Genomic DNA, 18,831 nt, shown 5'->3' on the forward strand with positions numbered 1-18,831 from the left:
TATATATATATATATATATATATATATATATATATATATATATAAAAGGACTTTGGTCCTAGCTACAGATCTTCTTTACAAGTGCTGCCTTCTCTCCTTCACTAGATGATTGCTGCCAACGTGCTTTCCAAAGAAGAGTTTCCAGACTTCGATGAAGAGACTGGCATTCTCCCGAAGGTGGATGATGAAGAAGGTAGCCTGCCCCTGGGGTTAGCTGCGGGACTGGGACAGTGATTGCCGAGGTGTGCTGCTAGAGCAGCTGTTCTTAGTTTAACTGAGTGGGTGTTCGTCATTTGTTCCCTGGGCTCACCACTCATCTCGGGGTAGAAGCGCATGCTTGCACGGATCAGTGTACCTGTTGAATTCGTTTTACTTGTTTTGGTCCCAGTACCATTTTAAAAAATATTTTTTAAAAGGTTTATTTTTTAATTCAACTTTTTTTTTTAAGGCAGAGTCTCTCTATGATGTAGCCCTGGCTGTCCTAGCACTTGATACGTAGACCAGGCTGGCCTTGAACTCACAGAGATCCATCTGCCTCTGGCTCCTAAGTGCCGAGAGTAAAGATGCATACGCCATGCCCAGCTAGATCGATCATTCATTCATTCATTCATTCCTTGGTGTGTGTGTGTGTGTGTGTGTGTGTGTGTGTGTGTGTGTGTGTGTTTGACCTGTGTGTAAATGCACCATGAGTGTGCAGTGCTTGAAGAGGCCAGCAGACGGCCAGAAGTCTGATTCCCTACAACTGGAGTTTTAGAGTATTGTGAGCTGTGGGTGCTGGGAATTGGATGGGCATGGATTATTTCTCTGCAAGAGAAACAAGTGCTCTTAATCACCGAGCCACTCTCCAACCCCTTAATATGTTTATCTAGGTTGGCACTTAGAGTTACATTTCATTTGTTTCATTGCCTTGGAGTAATTCACATATAAATTTACTTGCCCAGTTTCCTTTTTTTTTTTTTTTTTTTTTTCGCTTGGGACTCTCATTATGTATTCTAGGCTAGACTTTGACTCTTGATCTTCCTATCTCAGCCTCCCTAGTGTCATATACATGTGACATACACCCAACTTTTCTGCTTTACTTTTTATATGCATATATATTTAGTTTCTGGGAGTGGTGTGTGTGTGTGAGTGTGTGTAGTATTACTATTGTTATTATTTGTTTTTCTGAGGCATAGCTTCATGTAGCCCAGGCTGGCCTATAATTTACTATGTGGCTAAGAATGTTTTTGGACTAATGATCCTCCGTTTGCTTCCACCTTCCAAGTGCTGGGATTGACAGGCATGTGTTACTCCTGGCTCTTACTTTTTATATAATTTTCTCTCCTTAATGGTGCTGGGGTTGAACTTGGCCTTGTATACACTAGCAGGCACTATCACTGAGCCACAGCCTGTTTTCATCTTCAGGAGTAAGATTCTATGAAGGCCCAAAGTTTGCGTGTTAGTGTGTGAGACCCCTTATTTTCGGCATGTAGAAAAGCTAGATGTGATGGTGCACAGCTGTTACGTCAGCACTCAGAAGGCCGAGGCAGGACCGTTACAAGCTTGAAGCCGGCCTGGGCTACATGGTGATGCTGTCTTAGAGACAGGAAAAAAAATCATTCCATATTGAAGCTGGATGACAAAAGTCTTAGTGCCATCTAGAATATCAGTACAGTATTCTCCCATAGGCTTGGCTTCTTTTGAAAGCAGTTTCGATCAGTTCTTTGGTGGCAGTAGAAATGTCCTAGAAATGGCTAGAGGGTCCTGGAAGGAGAGGGACAGTCACCTTGGGTAGAATTTCACTTGTACTGCTATCTTTTTTATCTGGGAAGCTTTTTTTTTTTTTTTTTTATTTTAAAAAATTGTATTTGTTTTGTATATTCATGTGCATATAAACACATATGTGCCAGGTCTCATATACGGAAGACAGAATAACTTGCCATAGTTGATTTATTTGTCCTTTTACCACATAGGTCCTAGGGACCAGACTCAGAACATCAAGTGACTTTACACGTTAGCCATCCTGCCAGTCTCGGGAGGCTGTTTATGTGTATGCCTACATGCTTATGTGTGTGTGCCTGTATGTCTGTCTATCTGTCTGCCTGTCCATGTGCTCAGCAGAGCTTTCAAAGGACAATTTGCTGTATTTGGTTCTCTTTTTCCACCATATTCTTATATTGGTTCCACCTCATTCTCACCATGGTTCTCCTATTCCACCACTCAGTTACCTGCTGAGCCATCTTGCCAGCCTGAAATTAATTATTTTTTTTTTAAATGAAAATGACTGGTCATTTCTTTCTTGTTTATGGCTACTTTTCTGTGGACTTTCAGACGAGGATCTTGAAATTGAGCTGGTTGAAGAGGAGCCTCCGTTCCTGAGAGGGCACACCAAGCAAAGCATGGACATGAGCCCCATCAAGATCGTTAAGGTGAGAAGAGCGGCCTTCTCCCTGGAGCTAGCCACGAGCCGGTCTTCCTAAAGCAGTGGTGTCAGCATCGCAGGATTCAGGCGTCCTGTTGGTAACCAGGGTCCGCTGGCTCGTAAACGGAGAGTGGCTCAGCTCTGTTACTCCTGTCTGCTTAACCTTTGTGTGCACTGAGAAAGCCGAGATAAATAGGCGTGCTTGCTCAGCCATTATTGCTTTGTTTAGGTCCCTCAGGGCTTGACCCTTTGGTGTCCTGGAGGGTAGAACTGCAAGAATGTGAACCAGAATCCTTAAAAATTTTGATGTGGAAACGATTATCTTAAAGGCCTGTCTGTCCAGCAAACCTGTATAATGCTCAGAATGGTGGTTTCTTTGTTTTTTGAGGACAACTTGAGGCGTCAGTGCTCACCTTCCACCTTGTTTGAGACAAGGTCTCTTGTTCACCATTTCAGTACACCAGGCTAGCTGGCCCTTGAACTTTGTGGACTTTTCTGTGTCTGCTTCCCATTTCTGTGCAGAAGTGCTGGGATTATACATATCTACAAAACTGGGCCTGGGTTCTCATGGGCTCTGGAGATCCAAACTCAGGTCCTCACACTTGTGGACTGTGTGCTTTTCCACTGAGACAGCTTCCCAGTAGTCCACTTTTTCATTGTTGATTTTGTTTTTGAATCAGGGTCTTGCTGTGTGACCCTGCTGGCTTGGTACTTGTGGTGTAGCCAAGAATGGCCTCTACTGCACAGTTCCAGGATCACAGGCATCTGTACATGCCTTGCCCCTGCCTTCTCTGTCTTTTACGCTTCTAAAAGTAACACCCCTCGCTCTAAGGGTTCTCATCTTCAAGCCAGAAGTCCTCCCACTGATTTTTACTTGTGTGTGTTACAGATGATTCATTTCTTACATGCCCTGAGACACTCGCGTGAACTTTATTTCTCCTCATGTTTTAGATGACAGTAGTTTAACCATGTGCTCTTTTCTGTATTTTAGACCGTCTCAGTCAGGTTGCTGAGGCTGGTCTGACCCTCACTATGTAGACCAGTGTTTAAAAAGCAGAGTGGTGGCGGTACACGCCTTTAATCCTAGCCCTCTCGGAGGCAGAGACAGGCAGATCTCTATGAGTTCGAGGCCAGCCTGGTCTACAGAGTGAGTTCCAGGACAGCCAGAGCTACACAGAGAAACCCTGTCTTGAAAAACAACAACAAGAAGAGATACTTAGTGCTCGCTGCTTTTTCCTCTGTCGTCTTAGAATCCAGATGGCTCACTCTCCCAAGCAGCCATGATGCAGAGTGCCTTGGCCAAAGAAAGGCGGGAACTGAAGCAGGCCCAGCGGGAAGCTGAGATGGATTCTATACCCATGGGACTCAACAAACACTGGGTTGACCCCTTGCCTGATGGTAAGGAGTGTGGACATGAATAAATCTGAGGCTCTATGTATATGTAACAGTTGGCAGCTGGGCATGGTGGCACATACCTTTAATCCCAGCACTCAGGGAGGCAGGGGCGGGAGGATTACTGTGAGTATGAGGCCGGCCAAGGCTACACAGAGAAACCCTGTCTCCAAAAACCAAAACTAACAAACAGCTGACACTACAGACAGTGAAAAATTTGCCTCAGTTTCCCTTTTTCATTGTTGCCTGTTCAGAGATACTTTTTCTAAAAAGAATTATTTTCTAAAAAGAATTATTTTAGCCTCATGGTGGTACATACCTTTAATTCCAGCACTCAGAAGGAAGAGGCAGCCAGATCTCTGAGTTCAAGGCCAGCCTGGCCTACAGAGAAAGTTCCAAAACAGCCAGGGCCACACAGAGAAACCCTTTCTTGAAAAAACAAATCTACTTTTATTTATTTTTTAAAGATTTATTTATTGTTTATATAGTATTCTGCCTGCATGTATGCCTGCATGCCAGAAGAGGGCACCAGATCTCATTATAGATGGTTGTGAGCCGCCATGTGGTTGCTGGGAATTGAGCTCAGGACCTCTGGAAGAGCAGCCAGTGCTCTTAACCACTGAGCCGTCTCTCCAGCCCAACAAATTTATTTATTTATTTAAAGATTGATTTATTATGTCTACATTGTTCTGCCTGCATGTACACCTTCATGCTAGAAGAAGGCCTCAGATCTTATTATAGATGGTTTTGAGTCACTATGTGGTTGCAGGGAATTGAACACATTTATTTTTAAAGATTTGTTTTTTGTATGTGTTTGAATGTGCGTGTGTGTGTGCACGCGTGTGCGCATGTGCATGCCTATGTGGGTGCATATCTGTCTTCTGAGGTAGAAGATGGTGTTACAGGCAGTTGTAACAGACTCTGGTTTTCTTGAAGAGTAGTAACCAGGTCCTTTGAAAGAACAGCAGATGCGCTTAATAACTGAGCAACTGAGCCACCTCTCCAATGCTTGCTTTATTTATTTATTTACCTACCTATAAATAAATAAATAAATAAATATATATATATATATATATATATATATATATATATATATATATATTGGTTTTTTGAGACTGGGTTTCTCTGTGTAGCATTGGCTACACAGAGTAGCCTGTGTAGTCCTGGACTTGCTTTGGAGACCAGGTTGGCCTCTGCATCCCTGAGTGCTGGGATTAAAGGCATGCACCACCAGGCCTGGCTGCTTTATTTTTTAAACAGTTATTTAAAATGAGTGTTTCAGTAACCCTAGTCAAGTCATTAGAGTGGCTGAGTTTTTCCTCTCAAGACTTTTATTTTTAAGATAAAAGACTTTAAGACTTTTATTTTAAAGATAGTACAGTATAAAGGCTGGACATGATTCTCAGTAGTGGACTGCATGAAGCTCTAGGAGTAATTCCTAGAACTGGGGGAAAAAAGAGTACAAATGGGGGTGATGTGGTTCCCTGTGCTTATAACTGCAACACTTTGGAGGTAGAGGCAGGAGAAATTAAGAGTTCAAGGCCAACCTTGAGAGTAGTGGTACACATCTTTAATCTCGGCTCTCAGGAGGCAGAGGCAGGGTTCTCTGAATTCAAAGCCAGAGTGAGGTCCAGGACAGCCAGGGCTACACAGAGAAATTCTGCCCTCCAAAATAAGGAGGGGAAAAAAAAAAAGAGTTCAAAGCCAACTTCAGCTACAGTCTCAAAAACAACAAAAAGCAAAAGCTAGTACAGTCTTTTACTGATACGTGTGCAGGCGTGAATATGTGTGCGCATGTCGTGTGCATCCAGGTGCCCTTAGAGACCAGGGTGGACCAGCGGATCCCCTGGAATTAGAGTTTCCCGTAGTTGTAGGCCACCTAATACAGGTGCCAGGAACTGAATTTGAGTTTTGTATGAGAATAGTGAATGTTCTTAATGGCTGAGCCATTTTTCCAGCCCGTTTTTGTTTTTTAAATATGTTTGGCTGTTGTGTCTGAATGCTACCTTCTTACATCTGTGTGTGCCTAGAGCCCACGGAAGTCAGAGGATGGCATTTGATCCCCTGAAGCTAGAGTTCCAGATGATTGTGGGTCACCATATGACCAACTTGGTTCCTCAGTAAGAGTCGTCAGTGCCCTTAACCAGCCCTGATTTTTTTTTTTTTTTTTAAATACAGGGTCTCATTATGTAGTACTGGCTGGCTTTAAATCTACCAGCTAACCCTAAACTTGTAGCAGTCCTCCTGCCTCAGCCTCCTGTGTATTGGGATTGCAGCTGTGAGCTGCCATGATTGGTTAGAACCTAGACTCTTAGAGGGGTTTAGCGAGTATGTGGAGGTTAGAGAGTCAGGAGAGCGGTAGCCAGTGTTAACAGCTTTGCAGTAAACAAACCTTTAGGAGGTCTGTATGAATGGAGTATTGTGTTGTGAGGGATGGCAAGGGCAAGGCAGGACTGGCAGGCAGGGCTTTGTACGTATCTAGGTTACTCCTCAGCGCATCATGGAATGTAACAGTGTTGGAAACAGGAGGATGGCGTGATCAGAGTTGCATTCCCAAAGGATCATCAGAGGCTCTGTAGGAGGAGTTGGATAGGACAGAAATAGATGCTTCTAGTGGGTTAGCAGGCTTATGTGACAGTGAGAGGAGAGGTGAGTGATGGCCTGGACATAAGGTATCAGAGAGTATTTGAGAAGCTTGTTGAAAAAGGGGGACATGAAGTAGGAGTGGCCAGCGATAGTTTCCAGGTCTAATGTGAGCAACAGAGTGACTAGTGGTGCCTGTGGGGTAAGAGACTGATGGGGAACAGGTGTGTGGGGAAGAGGTCGAATGCAGGTAGCCAGAAGACATCTCAGTTGCAGTATCAGGCATGTTCAGAAGAGGGGTCTGTGCTGTAGAGAGAATTTGGGGCATTGTTAGCTTAGGTAGCAGTTTAGATTATAGCACAAGTGAATTAACATTTAATCATTGGAAATATTCTCTTGTTTTAATAAAAAATCTTCCAGAGCTGGGAAGGCAGCAACAGATGAATCCATGAGACTTGCTGGCCAGCATAGGCCACCTAGCTAGTTCTAAACCAGTAAAAGATCCTGTCTCAAGAGGAAGAAAAGGTGATGACACCTGAGGGACACCTGATGTCCTGTAGGTTCCACAGGCATGGGCACATAAACACATACATACACCCATTGGTATACATGTGCGCATGATGTTGTGTTGAAGTAAGAGAGATTGTGTGTTTGTGTTGAAAGAGGGATTTACTTTGTAGCCCTATTTCATACTTACATATATATGTAGTTAAGGATTTACTTTTATTGTTTTAAGTTATGTGTGTGGGTATGTACCCACAAAGCTAAAGGTACAGGACCTCTCCCGGTGCTAAAGCTACAGGCAGCTGTGAGCCACCTAACTTGGGTGCTGGAGTCTTTTGGAAGAGAAGCTCACAGAGCCATCTCTCCTGTTCCTGAGACTGAAGCATATTTTTTATGGGTGTTTCTGCCAGCAAATTTGTAACATTTACATATTTGCAAGAGCCACCAACATTCTCTTTGTCTTGCTCATTCTTTTGCTCCCAATTCAAGCCGTAAATTTTAGGGTTAACTTTGAAAATATTGAAGCAGGTGACGCTGCATGAAGTGTCCAGAATATGCCAGCCCGAGAGAGAAAAAGCAGACTAGTGTTGTCACGGGAAGGCAAGAGGAAAAGAGGTTTCCTTTGGGGTGATGAAAACGTTGTAAAATTAGGTGGTGGTGATCTTTGGGAGTAGATCAGAAGCCACTGAGCTAGCACTTGGAAAAAAATGGTGTGTAGGAGTAGTTTGAGGACAGCACTCTGTTCGTTTTCCTTTCCAGCGGAGGGGAGGCAGATCGCTGCCAACATGAGGGGGATTGGGATGATGCCCAACGACATTCCTGAGTGGAAGAAGCATGCGTTTGGGGGCAACAAAGCTTCTTACGGGAAGAAGACCCAGATGTCAATCCTTGAGCAGAGAGAGAGCCTGCCCATCTACAAACTGAAGGAACAGCTGGTGCAGGTGGGAGATGTTTTGGTGTGAGGGGATGGGGTGTGGAGTATTTTCTAAATGGGGTGTGTGCTGGGATGCTAGAGCTCAAATCAAGCACTGTCCTGCGAAGCTCCCCAGACTCCCCTTTATTTATTTATTTATTTATTTATTTATTTATTTATTTATTTATTTATTTATCCATTTATTTATTTATTTATTTATTTATTTATTTATTTATTTATTTATTTATTTGTGCGTGTGTGTGTGCACGCTTATGTATTTGTGTGTATGATGTATGGGCTGGGGCACATGCCACAAGGCCTGTGTGAGGCTCAGAGGACATTTTGTGGGTTGGCTGTCTCCTACCCTTACATGGGTTCACACTCCGGCTTGTTTTAAAGTACTTTTAGCTACCAAGCCATCTCAGACTCCTTATTTATCTTTTTTAGGCATGGCTGGCATCGTTCTAGCTAGCACAGACTGACCAGGAGCTCACTCTGTATCCCAGGCTGGCCTCGAACTAATGATCTCAACCTTTCCAATACTATGATTACAGGTGTGAACCACCACCCCTGCCTTCAATTTTTTGTTGTTGTTGTTTTTGTTTTTGAGCTGGGAATCTCATGTGTTTTCCAGCTGGCCTCAAGCTTTATGCGGATGATCTTGAATACTAATATTTCTGCCTTAGTTCTGGAATTATGGCCATGGACCACCATGTAGTCCTAGGGATCAAGCTGGCAAACAGGCTATCAACCCGGGGGTGTGAGCCACATTCCCCAGACCTTCCTTTTGGGCTTTTGAAACACAGTTTCTTACCATATCCACGCTGACCTAAAACCTACTGTGTAGCTTAGGTTGGCCTCAAGCTGAAAATAACCCTCCTTCAGGCATTGTGTTCTATCTGTGTGTGTGTACATGTGTGTGCAGCATGTGCATGCCTGTTGCCTTCAGAAATCAGAAGAGGTCACTGGGGTGCTGAGCTGCTGTGTGGGTGCGGGGTATCTAACCTAGGTCCTCTATAAGAGCAGCCAGTGCTCTTAATGGCCGAGCCATCACTCCAGCCCCGTGGCAAATCTTAATAACTGTATTTATATTGTACTGCTTCCAGGCTGTGCATGACAATCAGATCCTAATTGTAATTGGAGAGACCGGATCTGGGAAGACAACACAGATCACCCAGTACCTGGCAGAGGCAGGCTACACTTCCAGGGGCAAGATTGGGTGTACCCAGCCCAGAAGAGTGGCAGCCATGTCCGTGGCGAAAAGAGTATCAGAGGAGTTTGGTTGTTGCCTGGGTCAAGAGGTAAGTGATTGAGAAGCTGCTGTGTGTATTTCAGGAGAAAAATAGGAAAGCCCACATACCTTATCTGTAAAATGGGAGTGTTTTACACCTTTTAGATTTTTCCCAAAGGAGAGAGATTTTCATTGTCATCAGGTTCATCAGGTCAAGTCCAGGGCAGGGCAAACTTTACTAGAGGAAAGCTCTGTGATCTTGGTTAATTTCCTCTCTAATAGGAGTATGAGGGCCAGTCTGATAGGTTTTCTTCTTCTGTCCTGCTGTAGGTTGGCTACACCATTCGGTTTGAGGACTGCACCAGCCCAGAGACTGTCATCAAGTACATGACGGATGGCATGCTGCTGAGGGAGTGTCTGATCGACCCTGACCTCACTCAGTATGCCATCATCATGCTGGACGAGGCACATGAGAGGACCATTCATACAGATGTGCTCTTTGGACTGTTGAAAAAGGTAAGTAGGTAAACCCTGGTGTCTGGGAATAGGATTTGAGTGCCCTCTGACACTTGGCGTAGTCCTTTTTAGTAAGCCAACTTGCATTTCCCTTTAGACAGTTCAAAAACGACAGGACATGAAGCTGATTGTCACCTCAGCCACGCTGGATGCAGTGAAGTTTTCTCAGTACTTCTATGAAGCACCCATCTTCACCATTCCGGGTCGAACCTATCCAGTGGAAATACTATACACAAAGGAGCCCGAGACAGACTATTTAGACGCCAGCCTCATCACTGTCATGCAGATCCACTTAACAGAACCACCAGGTGAGGGGAGTGGAATGCTTTTTTCTTAAGCCAAAAATCCTTCTGTGAGTATATCTTTTGCTGGTCTTGTAAAACACATTTTAAATATTTTTCTCTCAGGCATGGGTATTTGGATGGTGGTAGAAATGTGGTTAAAAAGTGATATGAAGTTTAAATGCACTTATTCAAGTTTAGATGGCTGATAACCTCTTGGTTTATTTATTTTTGTGGTTTTTTGAGACAGGGTTTCTCTTTATAGCCCTCTTGGCTTATTTCGAGTTCATAGTGTGAGTGTGTGTTTTCTGTTTGTATGTTAATATGTTAAGAGTGCTGTTGGTGTTGTCGCAGCCTTTCTCACACAGGCAGAGTGTGGAGGTTTGTACCTGTGTTTCCAGCTACCAAGAGGCTGCTTGAGCTAGAAGTTTAGGGCCAGTCTTGACAACGTGGTAGAACTCTCATTCAAAACAAAACAGATCCAAGCCTGCTTACAGGCTGTAGTCGCAGCTATTTACTTGGGAGGCTGAGGCAGATCTCAAGTTCAGGGGATGCCTGGACAACTGGGTGAAACCTTGTCTCAAAACCTAAAGAGTGGAAAGAGGGCTGGGGATGTGGCTCAGTGGCAGACAAGCCCAAGACTCTTTAAGTTCTACCTCCCATTCCACAGAAGAAACAACAGAGCATCCCCTTCCCCGACAGAGGCAGTAAATGATGCTTCATTCTCTTCCTAGGTGATATCTTGGTTTTCCTGACTGGTCAGGAAGAGATTGACACTGCTTGCGAGATCCTGTATGAAAGAATGAAATCCCTGGGTCCTGACGTTCCCGAGTTGATCATCCTCCCAGTGTACTCTGCCCTTCCGAGTGAGATGCAAACCCGAATCTTTGATCCAGCTCCTCCTGGCAGCAGAAAGGTAACGTGGGGCTAAAATGAGGTGTGCCACATACGCTGAAATCACGTGGACTGCACAGCCAGGGCTCTGCTTGTTGTGGCCTCCCTGGTGATGGGCTTACAAGCACATGTTGCCATGCCTAGCACTTTTATAAAGTTTCCTTTTACAGCTGGGCATGATGGCATGTGGACATCATTGTACATGTGTGGTTTCAGAGGGCACTCGCAGGGGTCAGTTCTTCCCTTGCACCATCATTCAGATCATCAGGCGTGGTGCCAAGTGTTTACCCACTGAGCCATCCTGCTGGGCTCTGGATGTATTGTATTTTGTAGATTGTGTTCGTTACTCGATAGACATTAGGTTATTTCTACTTTGAGACACACCGTGAGTACTTCTGCTGTGAAAACTTGTTTACCAGCTCATTCTGATGTGTGTTTCTCTGAGTATACACCAAGCAGTGGAGGTAAGTGGGAAAATACTCCAGTGTCAAGAGGTGGAGTGGGGAAGAGTGAGGGAAAAGTCAGGCGTGGCTCTCAGGCGTCTAACGTGTGTAGCTGGGTGGAACGTGGTTCTAAGAGTTAAACATGGAGAAGGAGCAGGGATGGTTGGGGTTCTTCCTCTGTTCTGTTCTGTTGGTTGGACTTGTTTCTAAGCAGGGCCTTTGTGGCAGGTAAATGCCTTTCAGGGCCAGTAAGATACTGCCATGATGTGAGACATTTTGGTGCCTCCTAGCAATGATTTTTCTAAGCAATTGTCTTTTATGAGCTGAGCCTCCGGGTGGAAAACCAGTGGCAGAGCCAAGCTGAGAGTAATAATCTTCTAGATCACGTATACTGCTGCATACACACAAACCGTGAAATCCTTCTGTCCCTCGTGGTTCATTTTACGATGAGGAGAAAAGATCCAATCCTCCTCTTGTTCCACATATATGAACAGCTCATTTCGGAGTCCAGATGTCTCTGTGGGAGAAAGAAAACTCTCATTTTGCAGTGGCACATGTGATGCCAGGAAATCTGTGCTTTCCCAGGGAGCTAGAAAATTAAAATTATAGTAATCATCTGCTCTAGACAATGAGATACATAGCCATTTATACAAATGAGATTGGCTCTGAGCAGCCTGGGCCCTTTGCTGTTTTACAGCTCTGAGGCACCACCACTTCCAAAGGAACCCTTCTGATGCGGACACCTTCCCCTCTGACCCCTGGGGACCTGGACTGAGGTTAAGTGTCAAGTGTGTAGAGGGAGATAACAGCAGATTACTTGGGAAAGTCTAAGGTCTGTTTCAGACTCAGCTCACTGTGGCGCTCTTTCTCATCTGTAGGTCGTGATTGCCACCAACATTGCAGAAACATCTCTGACCATCGATGGCATCTACTATGTGGTTGACCCTGGATTTGTGAAGCAGAAAGTTTACAATTCTAAAACAGGGATTGACCAGCTTGTGGTGACCCCTATCTCTCAGGTACGGCTGTGTCTGTCATAAGCTTTTCTCAGACTTATGCTGAAGGCCTTTCTGGGATTTGTTATGGTCCCTTCCTCCCTTTTCCCCAACCTTTCTTCCTTTCCTGTTTGTTTCAAGACAGGGCCTTGCCAAGATCTGTGTAAGTTCTAGACCAGCCTAGTCTACAAAGCAAGTTTGAAGGTGGCTAGGGCTTCGTAAAGAGACCCTGTTTAAAAAAAAGTAGAGGGCCAGGACTTGCTGTGTAGCTTAAGCTGAACTTAAATGTGGAATCCCCTTGCCTCTGTCTCATGGGATTAGAGACACTTGACACCTAACGGTTCTATATTTTGAACCTTATTTTCCTCATAAATGAACTTAGTGAGATAAGGAAAGGCTTCTTCATATGATGTGTGCTGGCTGCTGTGTGTATATGCTTCTCAGGGTTAAATTTATTCCCTACACCTGTCACTGAGCTATAGCCCAAGCCCTGTATTTGTGAGTAGAATTTCAAAATAAAATTGCCCCATAAACAATTTTTTTTCTTAAAGATTGTCTTACACGTGTTAAACATTTTTATTATTTGTGTATGTGTACGCACTATGGAGGCCAGAAGAAGGCTTCAGATCCCTTGGAGCTGGAGTTATAGAAGGTCATGAGCTGACTAAGGTGGGAACTCTGGTCCTCTGCAAAAGTAGTATGTGCTCTTAACCACTGAGCTATCTCTCCAGCTTACGCACACGCACACGCACGCACACACACACACACACACACACACACACAATGTTAAAGTTTATCTTGTTAACCTACCTATTCTGTTTCTAGGAACATATTGGAGAGTTACATATGATTGAGTACATATTCAAGGAACAAAAATGGCTGTTCATGGAAGGATGGCTCCTAGATCAGCCAGAAGGAGAAGCAGTTTAATCCACTATAGTATAACCATGCCATAGAGTATTGTGTGGAATTAACTGCTGGTGTGTATTTATATTTAATGTTATAAATGTGTAACTGTGGCATATTAAAGGAAGTGAACTACAAAATATGAATGAAACAACCCAATTTTTGTTTAAAAAAATACATGGTGTGCATTTCTGGGCTAAGCATATGGCTGTGTTCCACACTGAAAATCTGTAGGCAGGATGTTAGCTAGGGCTTTTTTGTGGGTGCTGCCATACTATTGATTGCTGTGTTGGTAGATGGTGAGGTTTTTTTTGTTTGTTTGTTTGTTTGTTTGCTTATACACTTTAAGTATTGTGTTCATCTTTTATAGCAGGCATGCATTAACTTTTATAGTTTGTAAAAACCACAAAGCTATTTTCATTCTGCTCCTTCAGTAATAATAATGAGTGGCATTCACCTGGTGCTTATCAGGTGCCAGGCACTGTCCTAAGTATTTCACATGCACTAACGTGGGGCATTCTCACACCAGTTCTGAGCAATAGAGAGTCCTGTCCTCATTCCCTAGCTGGGAGGAGGTTAGGGCATAGAGCGAAGGACTTGCCTGTTGTCACACAGCTGGAAGAGGCTTTACTCTACAAACCCTGTACAGCACCTGTGGTTTGTGCAGCTTCTTAGGACAGTGTCTCTCGTGATGACCAGATCATTGGCTATTGTGCCTGTGCTGATCTGGAGAGGAGCCTGCGGCGCCACAGTCCCAGCAGTGTGAATGCCGCCTGGGTTGGTATGGCTCATTGTCCTTTCATGCTTCGTTTTTTTTGTTGTTGTTTTGTTGTCTTTTTTCTTTTTTTTGAGGCAGGGTTTCTCTGTGTAGCCTTGGCTGTCCTGGGACTTGTTCTATTTAAGGCTGGCTCACAGAAGTTTGTCTGTTTCTGCCTTCTAAGTGCTGGGATTAAAGTCGTGAGCCACCATGCCTGACCTATTTTTTTTTTTTAAGGGCTTGATTTTTTTCCCTGTTAACTGTTGCATGTTCTACATTGGATGTTTACTAAAGTCTTAAAATAGAAGTCACACAGTGCTGGAGAGATGGCTCAGCAGTTAGAGTGCTCACTGCTCTTGCAGAGGACTCGGGTTCTGTTCCAAGCACCTGTGTGGGGCTGACAACCTCCTATAACTCCAGTTCTAGATGCAAGGCCCTCTTACAGCCTCTGAGGGTTCCTGTGTATGTGTGTAGTGCACATTCACATTCACATAAAAATAATAAGGAAATACAAAGAAATAAAAGCCATGCATAAGCCACCCACAGACTAAGCCACTGGCAAGATGTAATGGTGTTTCATCCAGTCATTTCATCCTTATATATACATCAGATATTTCATAAGCTAGACAAGATGGTTCATGCTTATACTCTCAGTACTTGGGAGGCCAAGGTAGGAGGATCTCTGTGAGTTCTAGGATAGCCTAACCTACATATCAATTTCCATGACAGCCAGGGCTAGTTAGAGAGCCTGTCTTTAAAAAAAGCCCCCAGGCATGATGGCACACACTCATCTTTAACACTAATCACTTTTCATTTCAGGCAGCCTGTCTCAAAAAGCCAACAATTAATAAAGTTAATGTCAGATTCATTGTAACGTGCACTTTTTCTTTTTTTTTTCGTTTGGTTGTTTTTAAGACAGGATTTCTCTGTATAGCCCTGGCTATCCTAGAATTCTATCTATAATTCAAGGCTGGCCTTGAACTCACAGATCTGCCTGCCTCTGCCCTCCAAGTGCTGGAATTAAAACTCGTGTACCACCACTGCCCAGCTGTAACTTGCACTTTTTATCTGATGAGTCGTCACTTTTGTCATCAAACACTGCAAACCTGATTTTAGAATGGCTACAAAGTTATTGGTGTGGTCTACATGATTTATTTAATTTGCTTCTAATTTTGGTCATAACTGTGGGGCTGGTGTTTTATTGTCTATTCTGCTCTCTGTATTTCTTCGGTTTACCCGCCTTATATGTGCCCCTGGAACAAACGTCCTAGAAGTACTGAGAGTTGGTAAGAGCATTTCTAGTATTGGAAATGGTCCTAGAGGAAGTGGTTACTCAGGTCTGCCCTGTGCTCTGGTGTGTCTGTCTTTCTGAGTCTCCCTTTCCCTAAGGCTCATGCTTAAAGTCTAGACTGAAATATCTTTGTTAAACTCTGCCTCTGCCTCATAAAAAGCAAACAAAACATTTGCCAGTCCCCTTCCCAGCAGATTTCCTGGGTAGAGCTGCCAAGTGATGTTTTACAGCTGGTACTCTACATGCTCACCCTCCAGGCTCAGGCAAAGCAGAGAGCTGGCAGAGCTGGGAGAACCGGCCCAGGGAAGTGTTACAGGCTATACACAGAACGTGCCTACCGAGATGAGATGCTCACCACCAATGTGCCCGAAATCCAGAGAACCAACCTGGCCAGCACGGTGCTGTCCCTCAAGGTAAGGACCACTGACTGTCTCCTGGGAATGCCCTAGGGAACTGGCTACTTCACGGCCCTGTACTCATGGATTTGAGTGAGATGCAGCGTCTGTGCTAACAGCTCCCTATGCAGGTCTGTACCGAAATTGCATTCTTCTGTGAATGCACATTTGTTTCTTACTGTAATAACCAGCAGGATATTTGGTTGTGCTAGGTTTTAGTTAGGAGGCATTTTCTAAAAAGAAATTAGACAAATATAATCAGAGCCAAACTGCAGGCTAGCACATTTAAGCCCATCTACTCAGCTTTCAGATATAAATCATCTCTTCTTCCCTTGCAGTGTGTGTGTGTGGTGGAATTGCAGATGGTTGTGAACCTGACATGGCTGTTTGTTGGGAATTGAACTTGGGTCCTCTGGAAGAACAGCAAAACTGCTGAAACATCTCTCCAGCTTTGAATTCTGGTTTATAAAAGGGGAAAAGATGTGCTGGTTCTGAAGCTTTAAAGGAAGGCCTGTCTGGGCCCAGCTGTCCTGTCTTCCTCTCGGGGCCCCAGTGAGGATCTTCACTCTCTTCTGGCAGGAGGAGCCACATGAGTCATTTCCCAACTCATGGCTTGTGCTGCCCTGGAGCCCTGGCGCTTCACCAATGCAGAGTGCTCTTTTATCATTTATTATTCATTTCATGTAAGAGAGGATAAAACAGAGCTGCAGAGAAAAGCCCACTGTGGGCCCCAGAGTGCTGGCAGCAAGGCCTCAGTGGCCCTGACTTTGGATTTGGCCACATGAATTTGAGCAAGTTTATCTGCTCAGCCTCTGTTTTGTGATCTTGTCCTAAAAAGGGAACTGTTAATGTTTGCTGGGGAGATGGGTGGAATGAGGTAGGCGAAGGGACTTGGCACAGTGATTGCTGACATAACTCTTCATGGTTATTATTCACACAATAAGCAGTTATTGGATACCTGCTGTGCTTATGATCACAGACACTTTATGAGGAAGAAGTAGAAAGCACATCACCCTTCATACAGACATGAAGAGAGCATCATTCAGACATTTCTTCACCAAATTAGCTGACGAGTATATTAGCCCGTTTTGTGCCATACACATGTGTCATATTGTGTGAACATATGTGAACATAGTTCCCATATACAGAACTCTTGGGAGCAGGAGCCATGTTGGCGCTGTTTTTATGTCCCTGCCACCTCTTGTCGTATGAAGCACTCCACAGATATGCAGGAGACAGGGCGGAGATTCTACACTGTCTTTAATTATTGTAAAATATGCATAATATAAAATATATAACTTGTTGTAAGCTTTTGTTGGTCTGTCATTTTTTTTCCTTCTTTCTTTCCTCCTCTTCCTTCTTCCTCTTCATACTGTTCCTTCCCTCTTCTGGTCTGTTTCTTTTTAAGAATGAACTTCACTGTATAGTCCTGGGTGGCCCAAACTCACTTGTAGACCAGGCTAGCCTCAGACTCTCACAAAACCTGCCTGCCTCTGCTTTGAGCACTGCCATTAAAGGTGTGGACTGCCATGCCTGGCTGGGTTTTAAACCTACAGCCCCTAGCACGCTAAGCTCTTACTCCTCCACTGAGCTCCACTAGCCATTGTGGCTTCTTTTGTTGTTTTTGTTTTTATTTTGAGGCAGAGTCTTGCTGTGTAGCTCACGCTGGTCACAAACTTGTGATCCTTCTGTCTCTACTTCCAGAGTGTCAGGATTATAGATGTGTGCCATTATGCTTGGCCAGTGTAAGCTTTGAAGTGTTAACTCCACAACATTAGGTCCAGGTGCAGCTTTGTGCAGCTATCATATTGATCTGTTCCCAGAGTGTTCGCACTATCTCTTTAGCTAATTTCCCTTTCCTCATTCTCCAGCCTTTGTAACTATACTACATTCTGTGTGTGTATGTGTGTGCATTTACGCAATCTGTATGAGTGAATTCATGCAGTATTTGCCCTTTAGTGTCTTCTTGACTTCACTTAACAGAATGCTTTTGATGTGTTCGCAGGCTGCAGTGTGTGCTGGGGTTTCATGCCTGACTTAGGGTAATATCCCATTCAAGTATTCAGTGTATTTTCCCTTCATTCATCTGAGGGTAGTTATCTGGAGTGTTTCTTACTTCAGGCTGTTGTGACTGCTGCTGCTGTGAACATTAGGATACAAATATCTGAGTTCCTGCTTTCAATATATGTTTTAAGTCATTTATTTATATGTGTATTGGGTGCTTTGTCTGCAAGTATGTCTATCTGTTTACTGTGTATATGGTGCCTGAGGAGGCCAGAAGAAGGCATTGTATCCTCTGACACTGGAGTTTCAGAGGGTTGTTAGCTGTCCTGTCCATGTTCATGTTAGGAATCAAACCTGGGTCCTCTGGAAGAATAGTCAGTGCTCTTAACTGCTGAGCCATCTATCTCTCTGACCCATCAGTATGATTTTTGTTTGTTTGCGTTTTTTTTTTGTTTGTTTGTTTGTTTTGTTTTGTTTTTCCTCCAAGACAGGGTTTCTCTGTGAAACAGCCCTGGCTGTTGGTGGTTTGGCTGTCTCACTCTATAGACCAGGCTGGCTCGAACTCAGAGATCCACCTTCCTCTGCCTCCTGAGTGCTGAGATTAAAGGTGTGTGTCACTATGCCAGGCCTCAATATGTTTTTTTTTTTTTAAGATTTACTTTTCATTATGCGTGTTTGGATATGCACACATAGTTTTAGGTGCTCACAGAGGCTGGATGGTTGGATGCCCTGGAGCTGGAGTTACAGGCTGTTGTGAGCCTCGGGGTGTGGGGACTAAACTGAGACTTGACCATTGGACCGTTTCTCCAGCTTCCTCTTGATATGGTTAAGTAAGTACCTACAGATAAGCGAGTTGGATTATACGGTAACTGTTTAACTTTTTAAAACATTTTGTCTTTTGCTAACTATTTAGCCCCAGCTGGCCTGAAACTTACAGAGACTGGTCTTCCTCTGCCTCCTGAGCACTGTGGTTAAAGACACGCACTGTACCAGGCTATGTTCTACTTTTTTCTTTTACCATCACCATCTATTTTCTACGGTGGCTATTTGACATTTCTGTAAGAAATATAAAAGGTTTCCTGGTTTGTTTTTTTTTTTGTTTTGTTTTGCTACCTTGCTGCATCCCCGCCTTATTCTAGGCCTGACTTACATTGTCCTGCTAGAGCTTGTGTGTCATCTTTGGTGAAACATCTATTTAAATCTTTAACTTTGTTCACCACCCCACTTCTGTGTACTTCTTTCCTTTTTTCAGTGTGTGTGAGTGGAGGTGAGTGTTCGGAATGCATGTGGAAGTCAGAGGACCACTTTTGGAAATTTGTTCTTGC

The 18,831-nt window shown here is 44.0% G+C and overlaps 1 protein-coding gene across 1 annotated transcript in view; it reads left to right on the plus strand.

Annotated features, from left to right (window-relative positions):
* Window positions 1-18,831, plus strand: part of Dhx8 (DEAH-box helicase 8) — a 35,805-nt gene that overhangs the window by 10,970 nt on the left and 6,004 nt on the right. Inside the window, exons 9-18 of the mRNA XM_055619724.1 lie at window positions 106-193; window positions 2,311-2,408; window positions 3,652-3,799; window positions 7,640-7,821; window positions 8,900-9,094; window positions 9,355-9,540; window positions 9,638-9,848; window positions 10,556-10,737; window positions 12,037-12,177; window positions 15,365-15,520. Of these exons, the coding sequence (XP_055475699.1) occupies window positions 106-193; window positions 2,311-2,408; window positions 3,652-3,799; window positions 7,640-7,821; window positions 8,900-9,094; window positions 9,355-9,540; window positions 9,638-9,848; window positions 10,556-10,737; window positions 12,037-12,177; window positions 15,365-15,520 (1,587 nt within the window). The remainder of the gene's footprint in view (window positions 1-105; window positions 194-2,310; window positions 2,409-3,651; window positions 3,800-7,639; window positions 7,822-8,899; window positions 9,095-9,354; window positions 9,541-9,637; window positions 9,849-10,555; window positions 10,738-12,036; window positions 12,178-15,364; window positions 15,521-18,831) is intronic.

Source organism: Psammomys obesus, unplaced genomic scaffold, assembly GCF_907164565.1.
Source record: "Psammomys obesus unplaced genomic scaffold, mPsaObe1.curated_primary_1811, whole genome shotgun sequence".
NCBI lineage: Eukaryota > Metazoa > Chordata > Mammalia > Rodentia > Muridae > Psammomys > Psammomys obesus.